The sequence below is a fragment of the Diadema antillarum genome, unplaced genomic scaffold (genome assembly GCF_040938485.1).
Source record: "Diadema antillarum isolate AM-2024a unplaced genomic scaffold, OU_Dant_1.0 seq00000635_RagTag, whole genome shotgun sequence".
Taxonomy (NCBI): Eukaryota; Metazoa; Echinodermata; class Echinoidea; order Diadematoida; family Diadematidae; genus Diadema; species Diadema antillarum.
Genome location: NW_027271552.1, coordinates 1461161 through 1489013, shown reverse-complemented (window position 1 = coordinate 1489013; position 27853 = coordinate 1461161). Strand labels below are relative to the sequence as shown.

Genomic DNA, 27853 nt, shown 5'->3' with positions numbered 1-27853 from the left:
TACATGTTTCTAGGATTCCCTGGAATCCGTGGAGACAAAGGGCAAGCTGGCCGTATCGGCGCTCCGGGACAGCCTGGCGGTCCAGGTTTCGATGGCCTAAACGGACCCAAAGGACAGACAGGACCACCGGGAGATTTTGGACAAGATGGCATCTCTGGGACTGCTGGCCCACAAGGACCGCCTGGTCCAAACGGAGCTGCTGGGAGCAAGGGAGAGCAAGGGTCACCTGGCTTTGCAGGTAAAGTATTAAACTAGGATCAACCCCCTATTCCCTCCTGTAGATGACTGTTGTTTCTACATTTTAATTTCCATGAATGCTTGAGTCACAATGTAGGCAAACAATTAGACTCTAAATAGAACTTGATTGTCTGATAACTCATGCTGAATATTCTAATCTTTAGTGATTCCATTCCATATAAACATTAAACTTATCCGTAGTACCTCTGCCAGTGGAGGAGGTTATGTTTTTAGCAGTGTTGGTTTGTTTGTTTGTTTGTCTGTGTGCAAAATAACTCAAGGAGCTGTTAACTAATTTTAATGAAACTTGCAAGCAAAGTTTGTAATGACACAAGGAACAGATGATCAAATTCTGGTGGTGATCTGGGAATTTTATTATGGATATTATGGTTTCTTAACGTTTAACAGATAAGGTCAATGAACTTGGGAGTTCAAGCTGCAGGTATTTGAGGTTTGCAGATGCGCTGTAAAGCACATGCACTGCTCAACGATGCACCACAAAGCTGGAAGCTGATGATGTAAACAAAAGGATTCTATATGGGAAACTGGACAATTTTCAGCACATGTTTATTGGGTAGAAATGAGCTGCTTGGCAGAGGTCTGCAGTCTCCGTTTGCTTTCCTTATTGAATATGTTTCCTTCTGCCTCTACAAAACATAAGGATATCAAAGGATAAAAGTGGTAAACATATTTCCTTAATGCACAATTATGTGATCTTTCTATTAAGCATGTACAATGTAGATGTATGGAGTAGTATGTAGATAAATAAGGAAAAAGGACCTATTAAGATCATCAAAGATATAAGCACATAAAAGAACCAACAGTTAATTTTTGGGCTCTGTCAGAAACATTGATGATATACATACAATGTATGTATGTGTATCGTTTGTTGGACAATTGTTTTTACGCCCACTGCTTGGAACGGCTCCAGCACTGTTTCCTCTGGCAAAGAAAAGAAAGAAGATCAACCTGAAGATAAGAAAGTCTTTTCAAGACCAATTGGAACAGTCTGGGAAATGATAAGTTTCACAACTGGTATAAGTTAGATAAAAAACATTTGAATAGTATAAACTGCAACCTACTGCTGGTGAAATATGGCACTTTCAGAGGTGCCTGATGTTATAATTTTTCTTCTGATCGTACAAACCAAGCACCCTTATAGCTGTTAACTCAGGGTACTCCTACAGTTTACAACTGTAAAAAGGAGCACTCTGGGGTTATTCTATAATGTACATTTGTGTACTGATCACACCACACCAGAGAGCATCAGTGATGGTGCACTAACTGTAATTGTGTACTTTGTGTGTGTGCATATATGTAGGCCGTGATGGATTTAACGGCTTTGAGGGACGGCAAGGAGAGCGTGGAGAACCTGGAAGATTTGGGCAACCTGGACCCACAGGACCGATAGGTGAAACTACTGTGGGACCAGATGGTCAATCTGGTCTCCCAGGACCACCTGGAAGGCCTGGACTTAAAGGTAGGACAGTCTGTTGAGTTGTTGAGTTTTTATTTGACACATTTTGCCAGTCACCACTGGCTTACAAATTTACATATAGTTTCTAGATTATTATGAGACTTCATATTATGTGACTTCAGTTCATTCTCATTAATTTCATGTTAAAAGGAAATTAGTGAAGAGTGATGTTCAGGTCAGTAGAGACTTAGGAGATAAGAATATCACTGTGCCATTAGATTGGCATAACTATATTGCATACTGTTCTGTAACTTGAAAATGTGACACTTTAGATATTCGTAACTTCCATATTTTTGTGTGCTATGATGAAACTTCTTCCCTGATTCTTTCTAAAAACCAGCTTAAACATGATGTTGAATTGCATTTTTAAATCACTACTCTGAGAGTGTGTTATTGTGTGTTGTCTGCACTCCCTTGAATCAATGAACATTATATGAAGCAAACATAACTGTGCTATCATGATGTGTGTTTATTTCAACCAAAGAAGGATTTCATCCCAATTTGTAGCAAAGCTACATTATATCATGAACCAGGCGGTAGATCCTCTACCTTCATTCTGAATATCTTTGTCTGATGTAATGTTATCATCCTACAGGAACACCTGGACAGATTGGTCAGAAGGGAGAGCGTGGGCCAATTGGTGGTTTTGGACCCAGGGGTGATGGAGGAGACCGTGGGCCAGATGGTCCTCCTGGGCGGAGTGGCTTCCCAGGCTTTGAGGGTCAAGATGGAAGGAATGGTCCATTGGGTTTCCCAGGCGAACAAGGTAAGATCAATGCAGTATGCCAGGAAGAGATCTATTAGCTTGTGGTTTGATGTTGTGTCTAAACACGCCTTCACACACACACACACACACACACACACACACACACACACACACACACACACACACACACACACACACACACACACATTGTATACTTCTTCTTCTTCTGTTAAGTGCAGCTTCATGCTTGAAGATTGCGCACTGTAGTGTGTTAGAATGTGCAGCCGTATATGTGCTCCATCAGTCAAATTCCACAAGTAGTGTATTAACAACATTATATACATGAAGTGCAAATGAAATTTCTTATATGAGCTGCAGTTACATCTCCCTCAAGAAGGACTTGAATGCCTTGAGGGAGGGTGAGTCAGCCAGGTCTGCTGGCAGGTGGTTCCAGTCTCTGGCAGGTCTGGGGAAGAAGGATGAGCTGTAGACCAGATTAGTGCATAATGGTGTTCTGAAGCGGGAATCATGCCCCCTTGTAGAAGATGTTGACTTCTGAAGGTGTTCCTGCCAGTCAATGTCCACCAGATCATAGCGGATGCAATACAGCATTACAAGACGGCTTTGTAGTCGTCTGTTAGCAAGTGATGGCCATTGTAACCTGTCTAGCATCATGGTAACACTGCTGTGACATTTGAAGTTTCCAGTCACGTAACATGCACTTCGTCGCTGAACCATCTCAATCTTGTTCACATTTTTCCCGGTGTGTGGGTCCCATACAGTATGGTGATATCAACATCTACTGTACATTCCCTGAGACACAACTCAGATCTGGTCTGAAGGTTGTCTTTATTTAGCATGAGTTTTACAGTAACATTTATTTGTTCAATCAGGGTAGGTTTTCTAAACAGACTATTTCAATTGAATTTAAATGCAAATTAAGATGTGTATAAAAACTTGACTTTTTTGTTTTGTTTCTAACATCATTTCTCTTTTTTTCTATCAAAGTACAGTCACTGTAAAGCACAGTGTACAAGAGGAAGTGAATTTGCAGATTGCCAATTTTAGCATTTTTATAAGAGAACACAAGATTCTAATCAACCCGTGTGTAGTGTGGATTGTGTCTTTGGCTAATGGAATGAATATAATTGCTGAAAGGTTAACAAGTTAGAGAACACAAAGTCCAGCACACTTTGACTTATCAATAAATGGGATGCACCTTTTTCACTCATGGAAAATCTCAAAATGGCTACATTTCAAAGAAGATACTGTCACCTGTTTTTCAGATTTGTTTGTACACTGTGAACAAATGATCAATAACAGTAACATTTAAACTCTTTGGAATTTTCAATGGCATTTCACTTGCTAGCTGAGATCACAGAGCTGTCCTTACCTTATATATAAAATACCCACACATTGCAGATGCCGTTACTCTGCATTTCATTAATCTTGATCAGATTTGTGGCTAAGATAATATTTAGTGTGTCATGACGACTGGCATTAACTCTCTGATTATATCTCTGATTGAAACTCTGCTTACCTTGAATTGTGAAGTATTGATTCTTCAATGAATAGGACATACTGATTTACCAGGAATGTGTTATTCTTTGAATCATTTCATCACTGTGAAGTTCAAAGCATAGACTTTGTAGCAGACAAGTTGTGTACTTCTGCAGCAATCTGTATGTAGTTGAGCTAGAATTATAGAGCTATATGAAAACATATGCAAGGGGTCAGACAGTACTGAAAGTGATATGCATGTTACGTATAGACCTTCATGTCAAAAGATTTCATTTTCTTGATAAGATTAGTCTATCAATAAGGAATTATGATTATAGTTTTTATTTAGCCTGTGAATATTGTATTTTTGGATCTTTCTTCTTTTTACTTCTTCCTGTAATGCCTATGTTCATTGTGTACCCTTGTTAAGTGATGCTTGCAGTACAGATTGCAAGCACATTTTGAAATTACAAGATATGACCTGTATAAAGGATGTATGCATATCTGCCTGCACATCAAAGAGCAGAGTAATAGATAAGAGTACACTCTTTTCTCTTACTCCTCTCCCCTACCCCTGACCCAATCCAAACAGAAAAGAAAAACAACACATCATGCTTCTTTTGACCATACTTTGTGCTTTCTTTCTATCAAATACACTGTAGGTGATGTTGGTGACCCTGGCCCACCTGGCTTTACTGGAGCCTCTGGTCCTCCAGGACTTGTTGGACTGCAGGGACTGCCGGGAGAAAAGGGAGTTCCAGGATCCTCTGGCTTCCCAGGATTCCCAGGCCGTATAGGACAACGAGGTGGGTTCTTTTTACCCCTCCCCAATTTCTATCATTTCTGTCCGAGTTCTTTGCTATGTGGAAATTACTTATAATGATCAGATAGATCATCTTTTCGTCAGTTTATCTATTTTTTTCCCACCTGTATATATATATATATATATATATATATCACACAGTCAAACATGGTTACAAAGACTGTTTAAGGCGAATATAAAATGTGGTGTCTGTAGACTGATGACAGGATTGATATAGCAACCATTTTGATAGAGACAGTCTCAAACTTCCGAGTGCATTTTAATACACTTTGATAAATGCACATGTTCATACTGCGTGTAGACATGCATGCACATACACCAACCAAAATAAAAAAAAACATATAGACTGATATGACCTCATATATCGATCTAAAAATATTATGAAATGTTTACATTAAAAGTATTTTCAACCTGCTGACTTTCACACTTTGCTCCACATACATATTGTAGGTGTCTTCATTCAACCATCACTGCTTGTGCCAACACTGCTTGTCAGTGGTTGTTATTTTGTTTTTGTTTTGTTGTGTTTTTGTACCCTCTGGTGCCAGCGAGTGGTCATTGTATACATATATGTGTGTTTCAACGACATGGTCAAAGCGTATTCACAGGGGCTGGTCTTATATGCATACAGTCATTCTACATTGGTTATCGAGTACATGGGTGAGCTATTTATTCTTCTGATTCAATCCAGAGAGAATCTATTCCTACTTCTATTTATTCCATTCCTTTTGTGTCAGGATATTTCTTGTGTGATGAAGTTTCCTGGTTTTTCATGCAGTATGGTTTTGATGGTTTCTCACGCTGAATGGTTTTGATCATGTATGGGTGTTCATTTCCTTTCAGGAATGACAGGAGACCTAGGACCACCAGGACCAGCCGGTGGGAAGGGAGATTCTGGATTCCCTGGTGTGCAGGGAAGACCAGGTATCGATGGCATTGATGGACCAAGAGGACCCAAAGGCAGACAGGGTATACCAGGTTAGTGAAGGGCCAGTCATCTGTGCACTGATATTTCTGTAGTACCCTGTAGTGCTGGTTTTCTGGAGTTGAGCTTCTGTGGGCCATCTTGACCCATGTCATAAAGGGTTAATTGAAAGGTCTACATAGTGACAGTTATCATTTCAACAACCAGGGAAACAAACCACTCAACCTTTTTAAGTAAGCTGATACCATAGAACTGCAAAGACATCAGTACATAAATTGTCTATTTGGAACATTTTTTTTAAAATCTGTTTTTCTATTTTATTTTATTTTTTTTGGGGGGGGGGGTTGGAGTGAATAGGAATATGGTCTATATAATGATGCAGCTCTCCTGTGCAAAGCACATAGGTTACACAAATGGAAATACAAAAGCTGCAATTTTTTATCTGAAAGTAATTTTTTGAATAGATAGTACAACTTATTTCACAGTGATCCTAGGAAAGCTACTGACAACTATTGGGTTTTCAATAATAAAAATTAATATTAGATTTGTACTATTTAAATCATGAAAAGATAACTTTTCTTGTAAAGCAAAAGTGAAATCCCTTAGAAATGTTTATTCCTACATGACTACATAATCATGATACAAAAGTTACATGCTATATGATCCAATATTGAAAATTGGTTGTCATTCCAGATACCAAGTACTCCCATTTACTCCAAAGGAAACATTACATGCTACATATTGTGCATAGTTGTGTGTATGCAAGGTTGATGCAAGAAATCAGAGGAAGGTATAAGAATATGTATTTCGAAGCTCAGTGATATATTACAAATTGTATATAACTCGACTTGACCGTCTATTGTTGGTATAGGAATAGGTCTCTGTGGTGTCATTCTACTGCTCAATAACACAACTTCATACTCTTATTAGTATTACTCTTTCCATGTTATTCCTCCAATAATTGCCACTACTTTGTTTGGTGTATTTTCTCTCCATGTAAAGGTCCTACTGGCCGAGTAGGTGAAATTGGTGAGCAGGGCCCCATAGGAGATCCTGGTGAGCCCGGACAGTTTGGGGATCCAGGTTTTATTGGCTCTGTGGGTACAGAGGGTGAAATAGGTGAGCAAGGACCAAGGGGCGACCCAGGACCATTTGGTGATGTTGGCAATCCAGGCATCCCGGTAGGTATCTCTCTCCCTCTCTCTCTTTCTCTCCCCCTCTCTATATCACTCTACCATGGTGACGTGTTACACTCGCTGTATAACTTGTCTAGAGACATAGTTAACGACATGTTTCATGCTGTTCAAATACTTTACAAAACCTCCAGAAGTTAACATAAATCTCATTTCTTCCACTCACAGATAGTGGCCAACTTTGTTCAGAAGGTGTTTTCTGTTGAGACTTTCATGATTTGATGTGTGCTTTTGTACTCATACGTGTATGCTGTATGAAATGTTGAATGCAGTTGGTGTTCAATGAGTAGACTTACTTGTATGTTTTGAGTCTGAACTCTCTTTAATTCAAGAATACACTTTTAATAGAGATGCATTTCCTTATTACATGTAATTCCAAACAAATTTTGTTTTATGGCTACACCCCTCAAAGTCTTCTGATTAAGATGTTCAATTAAATGATTGATTAAAGAATGATGCTTTGGTCTTAAATCACATCAAAATGGAAGAAAGCTTCAAATTTTGATTACAAGGATGAAAGACAGTGCAGTCAGTATTAAGTTATATATCTTTAGTTACCCATGAATATTTTTGAATAACCATCTTGATGTCACACAGCTGTACCTACAACAGCACTCACATAGGATGTGTGTGATGTTTGCATTTTATTAATGACTCTCCTGAAGATGTTTCAAGTAAAGGAAAACAAACAAACAAACAAACAAATGTGAGTACAAATATTCTAGAAGGACCAATTATAGGATTTAGTATGGCCTGCACATACAGAATGTGGTTGAGGAAAAGAGTAGCAGGGCAAAGCATGTGCTTGCATTTCACTGCCAATATGCCTCATATATATGTGTGTGTGTATATATATATATATATATATATATATATATATATATATATATATATATATGTATATATCGTGTATCTCTTGGACCAGTTCTGAATTTGGAAAATGATCCTTTTTATCCCTGTCTGTCATAACTCTCACATTTTTTCCGAGTTTGTTATATACTAACAGGCCTTTTTTTTTTTTTGGTTTTTATTTCAAATTTGTACTCTATTCATAAAATTTCTGGTTAACTGTTTAGTCAACTATATGTGTACATGGATTGTGAAATATAAATGATTCAGTTCATTCAATTCATACATTTATTCAGTAATAAAAATCGTTTCGATATAAATTGTTTCCAAAATGTAGCAGGTACAGTTCTGAGAAAGCCAGAGGCTTGTTAAAATAGAATGTACCCTTGAAAACAAATCATACACATATTGCAATTTAAACATTAAAATATCAAATGATAAAAGGAGCACAGAGAGAATGAAGCATATTAAAACAAGCACAAAATTGAAATTAACAGAAATTACCAATAATATCAAGGGAACATGGAGAGAATAAAACATACTAAGACTGAGGACAAAACAAAACAAATAACATCACATGAAGCAAAGCAAACAAAACAGAACTCGGTATAGAATGAGACTACAAAAATACGTGTAAATAGTACGAGAAGACATTACCGATTGCAGCTCATGTAAAATACATAATAAAAAATGTAATTCAAATTTCCTATCTTGCCTAAAATGAGGAGAAGGCAAGAGCATATCGAAATATAACACTTTCTACTTTGTCCATTCCTTAGATAGTAACCAGAATTGCACTTGTTTGTGATCCCACTATTGATTAAAAAAAAAATGGAGCATGTGCACTTGAACGTTAAATGGTTTAAAATATCTGTCTCAACTTCACCTGAGTGCAGGTGGGGATTGTCAACAAAATTGTCATGTATTTTTCATTCACATTACAAATATCTGTTTTCATTTCTTTCTGTGTGAAAGGGTGAGGGTGGTCTGTTTGGGGTTACAGGAGAGAAAGGAGACCCAGGATTTGCTGGTCCAAGAGGTAAGTGACCTTATGACCTTTTCCCTTTCTAGCAGTGCAGTTCACTGTGTTCAGGAAGACTGTAGGATCAATTTTGCAATATTTCGTCTTCATTTTCCAATTTCATTCGACTGATTTGTTGCATTCTGTGTGACAGCTTTCCTCACAGTGACTTTCTTTCAACCTTATCATCTCCAGCAGATATCCTGGTTTTTGAGCAGTGCTACACTCTTCATCCTTAGTTTTCACTTCACTACAGAGCTATTGAGTTTAAGAGTAGGAGGAATTAATAAAACATGTCTTTGGTTATGGTTATGAATTGTGTTAAAAGCATGTCACCATCATGGCATTTTTATGCGATGAGTTTATGCCGCAACATTTTCATTTTGAGTTATCTGTGAATCAACAATAAATCTACATGTAGTTGGCCTTGTTTACATATCTTTATTTTTAACATATTTAGTCTAAAAGGTCTGTATAGCTGTTTTCTGAAATGGGGTGTCATGTTTGGAACACTTGAAATCATGGTCATGGTGTAATTTTTAAAATCATGTGTCATCTACCTGATAAAAGATTACTGGATGTCCCCCCCCCCCCCCCCCACATTAGAAGTCTATCTGCTTGTACAAGTTGTACCTGTATATACAGCAAGTGCTGATAGTAGGTACACGAGCAGTTCACATGGACAGGCATACATGGTGCTGTGTGTGTAATTAACTTCTCCTGTGTTTTCAATCCACACAACACTCACAGGTCAGCCTGGTATAGCTGGAAGCAAGGGGTTTGCTGGCTTCGATGGGTATCCCGGCAGAAATGGAGTTCGTGGCCCGCCAGGAGAAAAGGGTGATCCTCCCAGACTGAACCCGAACAATGTCACAGGAGAAAAGGGAATAAAGGGAGAGCCGGGTGCCAAAGGAGAGAGAGGTTAGTATCCCCTTCCCTCCTCCCAGCATTTTGTGATATGAAATTGATTTGTTTTTAGTGTAATTTACAGGGGTAGTCCAGAGAATGATGGTGTATTGTCCTTAATCAAGAAAATAATTCTTGTAATTGGATGAGATTATCTGACCTCCCCACTGCCAAAGACACAAGACTATCAACATTGTTTGTTTTAAGGATGGTCAAATGTCCGCTGATGTTTAATAGTCTGTACAATGTAGTATGAGACTTTAGCTTCATGTTTTGACAGCCGAACTGTTATTTCATATGACTACTTGCCTGACAAGTCATGGTCAGTATGAACCACACATGCATTGTATTGAAATATTTATGAGCCCTGAATGGGGTCTAGGGCAATTACCCCCTGGGCAATTACAGTGCGCCCTTCCCCTGGCCCTAATCGTAATCCTAACTCCTAAACCTAACTGTAAATAATTGCTCTCTAGGGGTAATTGCCCGGATATGCTCTGAATGTATTGGCAACTGCTTCTGCATATTGTACAGGTAAAGATGAGGTTAAGTTGGTCTTCAGTCTGTAATGACTCCTGACTGTTCTGCACTCCACACATCACACTTAAATGCTGCATTTGTTGTTACTAGAGAAAGAAAAAAATCTTCAATAACACTATGCTAAGACATCAGAAACAGATTTGCATGTGATCATATGCCTTTCCATGCCACTATTTGATGTTCAGTGTTTACATTTGTATGGCATGTGAGCATTTTGTTGCCATATCAATTGAGCCTTTAGTGAATGATGTTCCCTGGCTTGTTTTGTGATAAGGAGAACAGTGCTTTTCCTTTCAAACCGGTAGCCATATTCATATCATCTTACTGAAGTCTGAGCAAAAATTCGGAACATTTATCTATGAAGGTCAAATGCTTACATTCTAAAGAGGTTGAGTAAGTTTTCTTCAAGCCAGTACTGTGTCAGGTCTGCAGAGTTAGGAGGCATTCTGAGGGGTGAACTTTGCAGTGCTGTAAACAAACCAAAGTCCTTTTTCAGGGACGGTACGCATTTCTAGTACAAACTATCCTTACCTCGTACATGACCTATCCCCCTCACTCAGGGGGAAAAATCAGGAATGCACAGTGGTATAGATGACCACCTGAGTGGTGGTGGTGGGGGGGGGGGGGGGGGATGCATGACAAAGACAAATGTTGTTCCCACAGATTGAATTTTTCAGTGCACTGTTCAGAAAAAGATGTCCCAAAGTTTATGCTAGCTTGATGTAAAAATAAATGGAATCTCTCTCCCTCTCTCTCTCTTTTCATATCTCCCTATCTCTTACATTTACTTGCCTTTTCTTCTGTTTAATATGTTTTTATTTTTGTCTCGTGATTGCCCAAATGTCTACCTGTGTATCAGGTGAATTTGGTAGGTTTGGTGGAAAAGGCTTTCTGGGAGAGCAGGGATTCCCTGGTAGGGTTGGAGACCCAGGACCAGCTGGGCAGCCAGGACCTAAAGGAGACAAAGGTGAGTTTGCCACCCTACTGATGATAAGTACCACTTCAACCGTCTAAAATGATTTTTCATGATTTTTTTCTTTTATGTGAATGCATTTTGCAATATTATAAGAGGTTTAAGAAAGAATCACAGACCTGTGAATTTGCATGTTGGCATTGCCGTGTCATATTCTTTTGTTTGTATAGCAATTAATGTGTGAGGAGGACCTAATGTACATAATATCCCACTTTGAAGAAAACCCTACGCAGTGAATAGAGGCATACTATTATTCTCGACAATGCTTGTCTTGAATAATGCTGTGATTAGGAAAATCAGGAGCTTACTTTACAACTTAATGGTGATACGTATTACCATGAGCGGAAACTTAGCAATTTGTTTTTTTTTGTGGTTTCTTTTCTTTTTGTCTTGCTAAGTTTAATTGGCTAATGCAGTAAAGGTTATATAAACTGATTTCATTGTGATCCGTATTTTTGTATCCAGAAACACTGTCATCTACAAAGAGTTACTGTGTTGCAGATATTATGCATAAATAGTTGTGGACAAATATGTGTATTTTTTTTTTTTTGGTCAGAGAAGGATGTCTTTTTGCAAGGGTGAATTGTGGAGCAACGGTTTCCCTCCACAACAGAGTAACAGTGATAGCCTTACTGTGAATTGCTATCCCCAGACTTGCCCCCCCCCCCCCCCCCAAAAAAAAAAAAAAAAAAAAAAAATATATATATATATATATATATATATGTATAATAGTAACAAAATTAAATAAATAAATAAATAAAATAGTTGAAAGATGTCATATTAACCTCAATGTTCTTATTGCATACTATTGGTCAAGAACTACATACAGTCCATGTTTGTTTGTTTCTGGCGTGATACATCAGGTTCAGGCGGTGCAAGAGGTTTCCCAGGAGTCAGTGGAATCAAAGGAACCCCCGGTCCAGTTGGATTTGCTGGTAGGTAGCGATCATTAATATTTCCTTGACTTCAGCTAGCTTTGCAAACTAAGAACGACTATTGTAAATTGATAGAAACTTTTTTTTTCCAGGAAATGAATCTGAATGTCATTCTGCATGCTATTATCTAGATGTAGCATCATTGGTATGAACAGGATCTCTCTTGAATTACTGGTAAGCACTTGTCCCAGTTAAAAAAAAAAAAAAAAAAGGAGTTTTCACCAGTGTCTGCCTGGCCAAATTTGAGGCTGCACATTACCTGCTATTGATGTGACCGTGCACCTCAAAACGAACATAAAGTCGCACACACTGATTTTGCGTGAGGACTGAAAATAAGTGAAATGGGTCAACCTAGCCGAACTTGACTTTTTCATATTTTCTGAAAGAGTGGGTCTTCTTTTACATTATGCTAAAATTTGGTATCATAAAACGGACAGGAAAGTGTGTTTTTTATCAGTTTGTCTCGAACATTTTTGGTAGAATAGTGTGATTAGGTGTGTCTTTAGAATCCCTTTTTCATTTCTGAAAAACCTTGTCCACACTCTTCACTTTCAACTCTAATAACTTTTGAAAGGATGATGCTACTGTTTTGAAAGTTGGCATTAATTATTGACAGTATGTGTTGATGAGTCATGCTTAATTTCAATTTAATCTAATAATCCCTTCATTGTTGTTACTCTGGTGGTTTACTTCATATTTTTTGTCCCATTCATCGCACAGCCAGCACGGTTTGGTAAAGATTAAGCGCTTGAATTGACACTGTACTTCAGAGCCTCTTTTCTCAGTTCACACTTTTCCTGAGTTTGTGCTTTCTTTCCGATATTTAGATAGGTTAGGAGAGTCCATTTGATTTGAGTTATACATCATTTTAAAGCTTAAAGTCTGCTCTCTCAGAATATGGTCTTAACTAAAAATTCATGTCTGGCGACTTTTTGTTTGTTTTGAGGTGCAGGGTCACATATGCAAGTTGAATAATCTGATATAGAATATTTTTCGGATAATCTCTCTTAAAATTGTATTTGTGTTTGTTTCTTATTCTCCCAGGCTTACCTGGAAGGCAAGGATTTTCAGGAATCAGTGGGAATCCAGGGCTTAAAGGGTATCCTGGAAGGCCAGGCAATCGTGGTGAGCCGGGGGAGGCAGGGAGTGATGGGGAGAAAGGACAAGAAGGTGAGTCTCTTGAAAATCACATGTGAAAAAAAATACTGTGGTAATATGAAATATGAATATTGATTTGTGTTGATAGATATGCATGAGCCCTTAGGTTAGCCATGAACTCTTACAAATTGATGTACTACATCACAAAAATTTAGTTCTTTTGGTTTTTGCTCATAAAGTTTAAGTAATTGTTAATTTGTATTAAAACAATTCATTTGAATGTCATTAGTGATTCATATCACAGAATATAAGTAAAGCAGACTGCAAAATGAGAGAAGCTGAATATTGCGTCTAGATGTGTTCACTCAGTGGAGTAATATAAAATAGTAGTTGAGGAACCAAGTTCTGATGAGATTGAAACCTTCAGATGATCAGGTAGAGCAACAAGAAAAGGAGCTGGTCATTTTCCTGGTTAGGTAACCAGTGCAATGAGGAAGCAGTTTGGGTCCTTCTCTGGTTTTGTTTGATTTATCTTTTTGTGTGTATGTTTATTTATTTTGACTCTACCTACTTTCCACTCCATCTGATTTTAATCTCGTCATGCACATAAATTCATCTTCTTCAACCATATACTCTGCATGGAAAATGCTGTGTTTGTTATGCCACATAAGAGCTGTACTATGACAATAAGCAAAGAAAGATAGGCTCTGAATATCTCAATACCTGTAGGTCATCTCAAAGCTGTTTCAGTCATTTCTGTATCAGTTGTTTGTGTAGTTTTGCCCATTTTTTCCCGGGCCCAACCAGATTAGGCTTGAGTATAACCTGGTTGGAAGTTTTGCATCTTAGCTCTATTTAAGTTTTGTGCAGGTGTTACTTAGTACTCAATTATGTCAAACACATTCAATGTTGTTAAAATGAATATAGATAAAAAATCTGATTTCTTAGTGTTGATACACAAACTTGCCTCTCTTTATTTCTATATTTTCCTATCCAAATGTTTTATTTTGTTTATGAGTGAAAATCCAAATGATTATTTTAGATAGTCAGTGGAAAGTATAAAGATACATGTACAGGTGTATATGTATGGCTTTGCCATAGGGCATTTCACAAGCAAATCCTGCAAATTCACATTCGAATGGCCATGTAATCTGACACCTGAATCATAAGTCTGACTCCAAATAAAATCTGGCATCAATTGTGCAGAAAACATTAAAAATACAGTAATGAAAGGTGAATGCAAAACATGTAGCTGTCATGAAGTAGAGGAATAAATTCAAGAAAAAAAAAAACTATTATCCTAGCTATATTTTGGCATTCTTAAAGTGAATACAAGTGAATTGATTCAAACAGAAGCTGTGACCCAAGGCTCCTTGCACACTTCTCAGTGATTTGCACTATGCGTAAAATACTAGAACAGTGAATATTTGTTTAATGAGGCAAACTACTGGTATACTAAAATGAAAAATGTACCAGGAAAGAAATGGCATTGGTACATATCCTGTTACTACAGTTCCTAGGCTCACACATAAACTGATTTGTGTGTGGAGTTAGGAAAGTATGCATAATGTTGGCTACGATGTGAACAGACAATATCAATGTCATTTTGCTTTGACCTTTGGTAGCGGTCAGTAGATTTGTATTCATAGATGTTAATTTCCTTTGTCATCTCTGTCCATAGTTGTCAATTCAACTTTTTTCTCTTTTTTTTTTCCTGAGTCATGAAAGCTGTGTCTGCTGTTACAGTGAACCAATAAGAGTCAATCATTCTATGAGAGAGGTGTGTAATCTTCCCATGATTTTTATGCCTGCAGGTCTTCCTGGAATCAAGGGATTCCCTGGATTGCCAGGAGATAAAGGAGCTTCAGCCACTTTTGGAAGCATCGGAGAGCCAGGGGAACCAGGACGTGTTGGAATACCAGGAGACCCAGGTTGGCCATGCATTACTGATGCCAAAGAAACACAGTAGTGTGTCACTAGAAGATAGAAGAGGATCCTTTCTATGAAGAGCATACAAACAGAGATATTAGTGAAAGGTTTAGGAAGTTGTTTAATATGCCTGAAGAATGAGTATACCTGTCACTAGCAGATGAGACAATGCAATGTACCGTTACATGTTCCTTAGCGGCCACCTGTCTATAGTAGCCGCCTGCTGTTAACGGCCACTAAAAACAATCCTCCCCGGGAAAAAACATACTAAAGACATTGTCTATAACCCCAACCTGTCTTTATATAATTTAAAATTAAGACTTGTTTTTAAAAGGAAAAATCATATCACTTAAAATCTTTGTGAAGTTCTCATTACAAATTTAAATTAAAAAATGCAGGCACATGAGATATATTGCTTCTGTTGAAAAATATGTAACTGCAGAAGTAGAGTACATCTATGTACAATTTTCAGCATAATTTGAGATATATGGTTGCACATATAGTCAGTTTCTGTATCTTCTATTCCCGGTATGTGACCTTTAGGCCCACCAGGCAGACTGGGGATACCAGGTCGTCCAGGGTTCAAGGGCATGAGGGGTGAACGTGGTTTCACAGGACCCAAGGGCGAGCCTGGCTTTGATCCCTTCGCTCCACCACAGGGAAGGCAAGGGGACCCAGGCCCACCAGGATTTAAAGGTGAGACTGATGATTATTCTGAATAATGCTGTATGTTAACAACTTTGATAGATTTTCCAGCACTTTGTCCACTCGACTCTGAAGTAATTTCAAAACTGTATTAAAAAAAGAAAGAAAAAAAAAAGAATGCTTCATGTCTTGTATTGTCATCAGCATTCTTGGAATGTGATAGTATCATGGTAGATAGTACCTGTTTCTCATCGTGGTTCACTTATTATATTTATTAATGTATCGATTTATCAGGATAATCCTGGTGTTGCTAAATATGATTAGGATAATCTTTATTATGTTCTTTTTGAGTGTGTAATTCTGATCATTGTCACTATGTTGTGAAAATGTGTAGAAGAATAATATTCAACAATCTATTCATCTTTAACCCAATTTCCATTTAGCTTTCCCTGTTATGTTCGTTTGATATTTGTCTTTTTAGTATTTACAGCATTGTCTGAGAGTGGCATTTCCCTTTTTATGCATATTGAATATTGTGAGTTGTTCATGAGATTTGCATATAGGTACCTGCAAAATGTTGTTGTTCTTTTCACACATACCATTAGCATAACGTGATACCACCCTTTACATGCACATAGAGTATTGCCCAATTTGTATCTAGCTTCTTTCTCTTTTTTTTTTTTGTGTGTGTTTTTGTTTTGTTTTTTTGGTGTTTTTTTTAGGAAAACAAGAATATGATACAGTCCTTTTACATGTCCTAATGATATGTGCTTAATGATATGTCCTTTCAGGCTTCAAGGGATTCCGGGGAGACCCAGGAATCCCTGGAGGGCTAGGAACACCAGGCATGAGGGGAGACAGTGGGATCCCTGGTCTGAAAGGAGCTCCTGGACCAGGCGGTAACTTTCTCTGCCAATTTCCAGATTTGTTTATTTCAATATTTGACAGTATATTGACTTCATACAGCCATGTATAAACTGAACCATGTAGGTCTGGCCACTTAAACAAACAAGAAAAAAAACAACACACATCATAATTACATGCGAATGTCTTAATTGTTTTTAGTTTATTTGCGGTTAGTTCAATAATAGGTATAAGTGAGTGTTAGTTATCACGACAGAAAAATCTCCTCGACTTTAGAATATCACAAGATTCTGAAGTAAAGATATAGACGAAATTTATTGGAGGGGAAACAATAATATTGGTAAAAGCAAATTAAACACAAACACAAACTTTTGAGAAACAAAGGGAAAAGTTATTAACTATGAGGATAGACTGTGGAAAACCATTAAAGATATGAATTAATAAACAGGAGACGCATATAGAGTAACGAAAAATCCGAAAGGGTTAGTGGCATGAAAATAGGGGGGCTTAGTAAAGGAGAAAATGTACTGGAAGGTAAATCTTAATATTGGCAGAAGCAAATTAAACGACAACTTTAATATGAGAAACAAGTGGAAAAGTTATTAACTAGACTGTTGAAGACTATCAAAGATATAAATTAATAAACAAGCGACGAATAGAGTAACGAAAATGCCGAAATAGCTATTGACATGAGAAATAAGAAGCTTGCTCAAAGACAAAATATATTGGAAGTGAAACAATAATATTGGCAGAAGCAAATTAAACAACAGTATCACCGCCAGCGCCACGTTTTCAAAAGTGGGGGGAGGGGCACTTCCGGGTTTCATGAGCTAACAAGCAAAAAAAAAAAGACCTTCAGCACAACTTCCGGGTTTCTTCAACTAAGCAAAAAAAAAAAAAAGAAAAGGTCTCCCGCGCAAAAACCAGCCTTACCGTGCTCACACTTCAAGGTGTCTATCTATTTCTTTCTAGTGCCACTTTCGCACTTCCGGGGTTTAAAAAAAAAAGGGGGGCCCAAAGTGGTGACACCTTATGTATTCCTTTGTATACATGGTGCAAAAAAGTGGGGGGGGGGGAGAGTAAGTGTTCCATGCAGTGCTCATAAACTCTGCTTGAATTTGAAATAACTTGCCATTCTGAACCTGTATGATATGAAGATGTCATTTGATGTACCACCAAACATGTTCCAGGTAGAATACTACCATTACGATACTTCTTCCACCAAAACCTCTTGATAGGAGGATGTCCTCCTGATACAAGCTTTTCTGTGTGGTCATCTTTGGCTGTTACCTTCTGTTCACTAAACCCCTTATTTTGAGATATTCCTTACAGCAAAATGAAGAAAAAAAGATTGTGGTTTATACACTGGTAAATACAGTACATACATGTACATGAAAAGTTACATTATAGACAGCTGACCAATACAGGTAAGTTGGCATCTATTAAGTGTAAAACTTATCTCGCGTTTCTACAGTCATTTTCATCATATAGTCAAATATCAAGTTATTACACCATAATCTCATATCATTGAATTGAATACACAAAATTGCCTTAGAAAAAAGGAAAGAAATATCCGGTTGTAATTGTTGGCCTGAAAGTGAGAATTTGTCACCTCATTTTGCTTCTGGTTTTTTTTTTCATTTTTCCTCTATAGAACCAGTAATATGGTGGATATTCATTACATTGAGTGATAATTCTATGGGGATGTTAATAGGATTATTTAACATGCAGTGTACTGGTATATCCATGATTTATTTGTTTTCAGGGCGCAAATTTAGAGAATGTCTCTTTGAACTCGCATTTGCTGTATGAAAGCTGCTTCAAACAGTATCTGATGTATTCATATATTGTGTCAATCATACCAGGGATAAATGGTAATACTGTATGCCAGATATTAGCCCAAGTCATCTGAGAGGGCTGACTATAGTTTCTTATGTTGTACAACAATCTGTTGCCTGTAACTTTTCCTGTTTTATACTACCATGCTTTTGTCTGTATTGGCTATAAAATGCTCCTGTACCCTAGGTTTGTATATCATTTCCATGATTGATTGGTAAGTTTTGTACCCTGTATCGCTCAAACCCACTTTTCCACTTTGTAGGTCAATCCGGTTTCAATGGTCTGAAGGGTCAGAAGGGAGACCCATCCATTGCCCAGAAAGGAGTCAAGGGTGAACCAGGAGTTAAAGGCTTTGCGGGATTTAGTGGGCCTCCAGGACCACCGGGCCCAGATGGAGAAAGGGGTCAACAGGGTAAGGACAGAGTAAATTGCCCGTTTTATGAAACCAAATTTTAGCATAATGTAAAAGAAGACCCGCTCTTTCAGAGAATATGAAAAAGTCAAGTTTGGCTAGGTTGACCCATTTCACTTATTTTCAGTCCTCACGCCAAATCAGTGTGTGCGACTTTATGTTCCTTTTGAGGTGCACGGTCACAAATACTGTTTCACCAAGTCTACCTCTGTATGTTCTTTGGTGTGATTGCTTTCTGTTTTCTCAGGAGAAGATTAGTCTGGTTTTTCTCTTGCATTTGCAATCTTTTCAATGTGTAGTCCACAAATTTGCCAAATACATTGCCCAGTTTGTAATGACTCAGTGTCCTTTGTGAGATTAATATATGCAAGCGTGAAAAAACCCTATATTTTTCACTTTTGCCATACATAGGAATCAATTCACTAGAATGATAGAGAATCTTTTGTTCGCATGCACATAAAATGTCATATTATGGCCTTTGCAGTGTCAATATCAACAAATGAAATGAAGCCAAATGCCCTGTCAGACTTATATAGCCATATAGACTTGTCTATTACAAGTGTTAGATTTGAAAGCCCTTCTGTGTAAAGAGCTTGACTCAGTCCACTTCAAATAATCCCCAGAGGTCAGGGATGGTGCACATTATCTCACAACACTGCAGGGTCGAGTTGTTGAAGATTATGCAAAGTAATAATGAGAGTGGATATTGTGAACAAAAATTAATCTTTGCTTTGATTTGCCTCCCCAAGGTCCCCCAGGTAATCCAGGACGATTCGGTGACTTTGGTGCCCCAGGACCTGATGGCCCACTAGGCAATCCTGGTGGACGGGGAGACATTGGTAACCCGGGTGTTGATGGAGGTCCAGGTGAGATGTGAAACACATTGCCCAATGTTTGGAAATTATTGTGTTTTCTATCTACTTATTTTCAGTACCGGTACATAATATACCGGTTCACTCCTCATTTTCCCAATCTGTTTACAGATAATCTCTCACAGCATCTTGCCAGTATTGTTGGCATATCAGGAATTTTCACCATCTGATGAAAAGTATGTCCCATGTAAAAGTGCTAACAATGATATGTCTGTGAAATATCGCCATAATAGTCATGAATAAATGGTGGTGACTATACAAGAAAATATCTATGAGCCAACTACACTGTATTTGTTGCACCTAGTCAAAACCTACATGTATGTATGGATATGATGATTACAGGCTGGCCATTTGTGACCATTGTAAAGACCGTATGGATGCACACTGTAGAATCATATCTGTTTAATCACCTTGTTTTCAAATCAACCATTTCAATTGATGCGTTTAGTGGTATTGAGATGTCTTCATTAACTTGTGATTGTAGGTTTGCAAGAGTTTGTGTTTGAATTTGTTTTATTTTTTGTTAACTTGATCATGCCCATGTTTAGCTAGTTATCACTATGAATTTACAGCTCATATTTGATATTTCAAAAAGGTTTGTATCTGCATATTACGTCCTGTATTATAAAGCAAGTGTGCTGTGTGTGTGTTCATGTACCCAAGAAAAAGTAAGAAGCATTGAATGAGAAAATTGAAGACTAACAGTGAACCAACTTTTTTTTTGTCCATCTGGGTGGTAGGGCCGGCACATTAGAAAAGGAAAAATGTCTAGGAAAGAACATAGTGGTATGCATAATACACTCACATAATATATGTTGACAATGGATTACAGTTTACATTCAAAGTAATTTGTGTAAAGTACCAGTATGGGTCAAACCATAAGCCTTTGCACAATAGGAAATCTTACAAAGAACAGTGCAGTATCTGTTATGATGGCTTGTTTGTTCTGTTGTGTCATTATTATTATCATAGTTTTCTCTTCAAAATGTGAAAAAGTGTCAGTTCAGATAATAAAGATATATGGAGATAAACGAGGAGCAAACAAAGAAAATTAAGGAGTTGAACAAGAAGTGGTGGATTAGTTTAATGTTGATTTTCAATACATTAAAATATTGATATGACTTTTAAAAAATCCATTTACTCACATTATCTGATTTATAACCCAATAAAATTTTTTAAAAATTATGGCAAGATGCATTTCTGAATACCATAAAATAGTCACTATTTTCTGAGCTGCACACTAACCCATTCTTTTTACTGGTCCGACCTGTTTGTCTTACCAGTAGGTACCCAGTTTTTCTATGTTTTACTGGTCCATTCCTGAAACAGTTGCTGGTCCGACAGTGATTTTCACTTGGTCAGGGACCATCGTACCAGTGCCAGTGTGCAGCATTGCTATCTTTAAGTTCTTTAACAATCATCGCAAAAGACTTTTGTTTGTCAGATGTTCCCTGTAGCAAGCTACGTATGTATATCTCGTTCCTTAATCAATTGCTGTATGTATTTCTTACGGCATTTTATTGGTTATGTCTGTTAACTCAGGAATACCTGGAGTACCAGGACTCAAGGGACTGCCGGGAGACAATGGCCTGATTCCTAACCGAGGTCACTTCATCGTGCGACACAGCCAGTCCCGTCAGCTGCCAAGCTGTCCAACAGGTACCTTTGAGCTGTGGCGTGGATACAGTATGCTGTTCGCTCAGGGCAACGAAAGGGCGCACCACCAGGACCTTGGTAAGTGTATGCGCTTGTGCACTTTTAATTCTTTATGTGCCATGGCGGAAACCTCCTGTGTGCCACATTATTCTGAGAAACACATGTAGTCATGCTTTGAGAAAACATTCTGTTTTCCAATGCTATGTTACTCCTATAGATTTCTGTTAAGCTGAGACAAATAGTGAGTATAACGTTGTAGAGAAAATGCCAAGCTTTGCTTTAATGTAAATTGTATGACACGTCTATGATTGTTTTTCTTACAAATGACCAGTAGCTACATTACCGTGGAAGCATGACCTTTGTACACAAAACAGTGACAGACACTTAGAATTTATGCACAAATTCAGAAAGGAACACCGCCTGAAAATCAACCACCACATAAAATACAATTATATGCGAGAGGAACGAGAGCTTGAGAAACGCTTTCATTGTATTACGGCATTTGGCGATTTATCGATCGGTTCGGGCGGGTTTGTGCGTTGGAGCAGAATATGCGAGTTGGCACGCCGTCGACTGAGTCAGACGTGTTAACGTGGCACATAAAGAGTTAACAATTGATAAGTGGTATAAATTCCCAGTCGTTCAGAGATGACTTAGCGCCACTGGTCTTGTGACTGCTTGCTTACAAGCTTTCATTGCCTCCTTAACCCGTTGAAGACTATAATCCCAAGTATACTCTGGTAGGTGTCTATGGGAAATGCATGTTATAGCAAATCAGTCCATCCTCAACAGGTAATAGCAGCCATGTAGAACAAATCCTGATGCAAATAAAAAGACACAATGACCTTAGCAACACTGTTCATCTCATTAAGCTTGGTGCACTACGACACTAACTGTTGTTGTTTTTTTCTCTCTCATTTCTGTGCTTTCATTAATTGCAACAACTTTTATATTTCACTTATGAATCTATTTCTTTTCCCTCTTGTATCGCAGGCTTTCTTGTTGAGCTAATTTTCCCAGAGAACATTTTTATTTTGTTTTTCAATATAAAGTTTCCTCCAGACCACAATTTTAGTGTAGAGCCTCAAGGGCAAATGCTCAGACAGTATGTTAAGTCCTGATCACATGTTAGAGTCAGAGTCAGTGTATACATGTAGATATGACTGGTGTCACGATAGATTAGAGCTACCAGGAGAGAGATCTCTGGCAAGCAGTTTGGTAGTATTCCTTAAAAAACTACTGGGTTTTGAGAAGAGGATAGCTGAGTGAAAAGCCTAGAAGTATTGAGAGATATCATTTTGCTTTAATTTAGTTTTGTGTAGATCTTATGTGAGCAGAGAAGATAATAGTATTAGACCAGTTGATTTTTGGTTATTTGAGCACTGCCTTTCATCGTACTAGATAATATCAGCTCAACAAGTAAAATATATCAATAAGCATAACAGCAGTTGTTAACAGATGTTTTGACATGACATGGGTGCTGCTGATGACGATGAAGATGATAATGGTGAGCTACATTCAGTACACAGTGCTTTAGTTAAAACAAATCACAGCTTTGCTCATTTATTTTGCGAAATATTTGATCTCATTTTACTCTTTGCTGCCCCCAGGCGACCCAGGCTCATGTCTCCGCCGCTTCAGCACAATGCCTTTCCTCTTCTGCAACTTCAACAATGTGTGCAACTACGCCAGCCGCAACGACAAGTCTTACTGGCTGACCACCAATGAGCCTATTCCCATGATGCCCTTAATGAATCGAGAGATCGAGCCGTACATCAGTCGCTGTCTGGTCTGTGAAGCACCGACCCGAGCCATCGCGGTGCATAGTCAGTCCCTAGACATCCCAGCCTGCCCAAGCGGCTGGAGGAGCCTCTGGACTGGATACAGCTTTGCCATGGTAGGATTTTTTCTCATGCAGTTGTCTTTGACAATTTTTTACTTGATATTGATAGTATCTAATATTTCTTCACATCTCAGATTTAAAAGACATTTTTGCAAAAAGTTTAATTCTTTAGTTAGAACCACAAGTATGTCAATGAGAAATAAAAGTACAGTAAATTTGGATGTCCTCAGATCTAGACAAAGTTTGTATGCATTAGTCTCACAAGAGTCAAATATCTTTTTGACTGATAAGATTTTAATTTTGTGTCCCACTTATCCATTACTCATTAACATTCTTAAACATGTGTTATGTTTCTGTTGCGTGTTGCTGTAAACAAACCATGAATATTGTCCATGACTTGTATCCACTTCCCTTTGACTTATGCTGGACATTGATGCAATATGTATAATGTGCTGATGAGTTTCATAATACAACTTTTAAAACTCAATAAAGTTCACACTTTATACTTTGATATCTACAAATCCATTTCGTCAGCAGAGTTTATTGAAATAAAAATACGATTTGGCCACATGTAATGCTTTTAAAAGTATATATAAAGCATGCATGCATTATGTACATACTTCTCAAATGATGTTGAGCCAGTCACTGATATGACAGTATACTGATGTTGAAAGGAACGTTATTTGATCTTGGACTTTACATACAGTGAAACATGGGCAGCACTGTACCATCCATGAAGACTCAAGGCAAATCGTTCAATATCTTCCAAACTAAAAGGATGCAAGTGTTTTAATACTTGTTTGGCAACTAACACAGTGCTCTATGTTGTTGTTTCTAAACTTCTTTATTCACATAACTGTGACATCATTTGTGTGATATGTTTCTCCTTTTTTGTTGTCGTTGTTGCAAGATTACTTCTGACTTTGTTCTGTTGAAGAAGAGAAAACAAAACAACTGGTCATTGTTTCGTGAAGATACATATGCAAAAAGTTCTTCCAGGGCAACAGCGTTATAACTGATGTACAGATTTATTAAAAAGATTATTCCAATTGTTTTGTTACACAAAGTATTTGTAGAAAGCAGTACTTTGTCTGATAGAGGAGAGAGATGATAGGCAGAACGTTTGTATTGTATCTTTGCTTTTGTCCACTGATCTGGTGATTTAGTCACCCTTTATTTTAAAACCCATCCCATCACATCTATTATGTCCACATGTTTTTGACAAATGCCTATATGATGAATAATATGCCTGGAAAGTGAAAAGGGTGGTATGGTCCTTTAAATACATAGTATGAAATATTTTTTATAAACCAAGACTCACAGATTTCTTTGCTTTGTGAATCCTATTTTCCCATCTCCAGTACACATCAGCAGGCGCTGATGGTGGTGGTCAACCCCTGGAGTCTGTGGGCTCCTGTCTGGAGAGCTTCCGGGCCACGCCTTTCATTGAGTGCAATGGGCGTGGCAACTGCTTCTTCTTTGCCAACAAGTTCAGCTTCTGGCTGACAGTCATCAATGAGGAGGATCAGTTCGCCATCCCACAGAAGCGCACCATCAAAGCAGGCCAGCTACAGTCAGTAGTAGGACGCTGCAGTGTCTGTCTCAAGATTAACTAGGGGTGCAGTGAGGGCTTCATTAGGGGTGGGCTAGGGGGTAGAGGCTGTATTAGGTGTCTTTTTAGCCTCATAGGATATCATATTGTGATCATGTCAAAGGAAAGCATTGGGCACTGACTGGAAAGGATTGAACATGGAGACAAGAATTGGAGGATTGCTGTCAACATCCAGACACATGGAAAACTGGTTCTCTGATTCAAGAATGGGTGAAGCTGGAATGCCTGCAAATACATTTCAATGGAAGGGAACGATGGCAAGGCTATGATAAACTTGTAAACTGAAGTAGGATCCATAGCAATGATACTTACATTTAGACATGAATCTCTGAGTGATGGCAAGAAAAGGGGCATGGAAGCCATCTGGCAGTGTAGATGGTCACATGCAGCATCATGTACAGATGGCTCTACAAATTGCATGACATCAGCATCATTGGTCCACAGAGGGAGCCTTTCATTGACCAGAATACAATATGACAAGTGATCCAGGTTGTCATCTAAGAGTTTCTAAAAGTCAGATCTTTCTGCTTCATTCTGTCACAATTCATGTATGTAGAATTACCAAGCTGCCTCAAGTTTTGTCATAAATCAGGTTAAATCAGGTTTCAACTTGGAGACTTTGGACAGGAGAAACTAGTTCATGGCAGTTTGGCATTTATTTAGCATGCATTCTTCTTCAACTACCTACCAAACACTCTATGGGCATCCATATTGTTTCTGAGAAGATAAGAGACAATATTGGTTAATGGGGGACTATTGTAATTTTGTACCACCAATGTCAGCTTGTCGTTTTCTAGTTGTGGCATTTTTTAGCTAGTCTGTTGCTAGTTTAATTATTGGGATTAAAATGATAAAAGTTTTCCGAATAGAAGCTGTTTTACTTTGAATGTCTGCCTCTGAAAGTCACATAGCACTACTTTTGTCAGGGATCAAATTTCACAAGATTGTTGTATGGTAACACAATTGGCTGTACAAGTGTGTGCTCTGTATTTTAAGAAATTCAAAGCCTCATTTAAGTTCAGTTTGTCTTCGAGCATTTTTTAATATATTGTTGCAACATTGATGTTTTAGGTTTTTTGTGCATTTTTGTATTGCTTAATGATGACCAGACTTCACTCGACTATCAGTGTTGGGTGATGCCATGGAGTTAAATATTACCGTTCAATGTGCCGTGTTTGCTTTCTAATTATGTGTGTAAACTTCTTCCTATGAAAGCAAGAAGCATCACAGAAAGTTGTTTACATTCACCAACAGCTTATTCTTGCCCAATGTGTGAAGCATAGCATTTCAGCTTATTGTTGAAAGAAAATCCTGGTTTGCATTTGAATATGAAGGTGCTGCAAAAGATGTATCGTATGTAGAAAATTAACACAAACTGGTGCTAAGTCGTTTTACTCTAGATACAGGATATATATTTTCAACAACAGTGTGTTATTGCGTGTACTAAATGCTGAGAAAAAAATCATTGTGTCTTATCTCATTTGTATTTAAATGAAAGAAGTTTTAAATTGAAAACCGGACATTGTAAAAAGTTCAATCGCTTTGAAGTGCATAGCCTCAGAACTCGTTACTTTTTGTATCACTATGAGAAGGAGCAGCATGCTTATACAGAATTTCAGTGTTGTGGTTATTTCCAATATTGTGAGACAATTTTCAGGCAATTATTTTACTATAGCATCATAGGATAGACAAGATTCTTTTCCATAGTAGTGTGGAACTATGTGTATATCTATAATTATTGTATGATGTATTTATAGATCACTGTACAAAGGATTATGACGTTTTCCCCTTTTAAATTTCTTGCCATGAAATTCCTAAATTGTAAGTACCAGATATAGTGACTGTGGTCTCGACTGCTTATCTGCTGTCTTAGTTGATTATCTGTATAAAGATCTTCCGTCAGATCATGAAAAAAGAGCCAGCTAGTTTATTTATGAGTACAATCATGCTATTTTCTATGAAGGCACAGGGATGTCTAGTCATACTAGACTGGTTTCTGTGAAATTTTGAAGTCATTATTACTTCATCCCCCCTTTTTATAACTGTAGTTCATACTGACATAGAGTCAGTACAAGAAGGTTATAGTGTATAAATAAACAAGAGGTGGTCTGCCTGTGAACTTGAGGAAAACTGACACTCAGATGAATATGACCAGAGAAAAATATTTCCACCTCAATTTCATTGACATGCACCTTTACAGGATTGAAATTTGATTTGAATACAACCATCTCTCTATTAAGTCAAATTAGTCTAGTTTGTCATTTGTTTTGAAAGGAACAAGGACATTTAAAAAATAAATGACAAATTACACTCTACTGATGGGAGCATAGTGTTGGCGAAGTTTCTTGAGATTGTTGATGTGTGTTTATGTCAATGTGAAATATCAATAGTCACACACCTGTCAAATCACTAGATAAACATGAACAGAACATTTGGTGATATTTGTGAAAGTGTTTTTGAATAAAAAATGACAAGCAATAACATACCACAGAATGGTTGAATTATCGTTTTTAATGAAATCATTAAGGTAATGTTTTAGTCTAGGTATTTCGTGGCTCAAGATACTGCAACTTCTATGTAGGATGCTTGAATAAGTAACTTCATTTACACAAGATGCAGAAAGAAAGATAATAAAGATGTATTTGACATAAAATACACAAACAAAAACCCAATAAGGCCCTGCTTAGTCAAAAGATAAAAGGAGACAGGGTAGAGAAAGATAATACATTCACAATTATTGTTACCCTGTACCATTTAAAACATACCAGAAATTATTGTGCAGAATATGACACTAGTCATTCTTAACAGCAACTACAATAGCTGTGAACTGTGGCATATATATTAACATATCACTGTGACCCTCAACAGCTACTACAATAACCATGATATGGCACATAATATATGTGACCCACTACAACAAAAGGATCCGAAAGTCGGGGGAGGACAATTTTCTGAAAATGGCATGACATTATTCCCTTAATCTTCTACTTTAATTTCA

At 37.7% G+C, this 27853-nt stretch overlaps 1 protein-coding gene across 1 annotated transcript; it reads left to right on the top strand.

Moving 5' to 3' along the window:
• Positions 1-9: 9 nt before the first annotated feature.
• Positions 10-27226, top strand: LOC139736282 (uncharacterized; the record flags this gene model as incomplete). The annotated part of the gene is made up of 19 exons (XM_071647012.1): positions 10-238; positions 1559-1717; positions 2310-2480; positions 4583-4726; positions 5587-5721; positions 6671-6849; positions 8686-8749; positions 9482-9652; positions 11037-11144; positions 12014-12085; positions 13130-13255; positions 14998-15114; positions 15656-15808; positions 16549-16656; positions 18723-18872; positions 19622-19738; positions 21287-21478; positions 23011-23297; positions 24605-27226. Coding segments are annotated over 19 exons (2937 nt in total), but the record flags the coding sequence as incomplete, so codon positions are not given.
• Between the last annotated feature and the right edge of the window lie 627 nt (positions 27227-27853).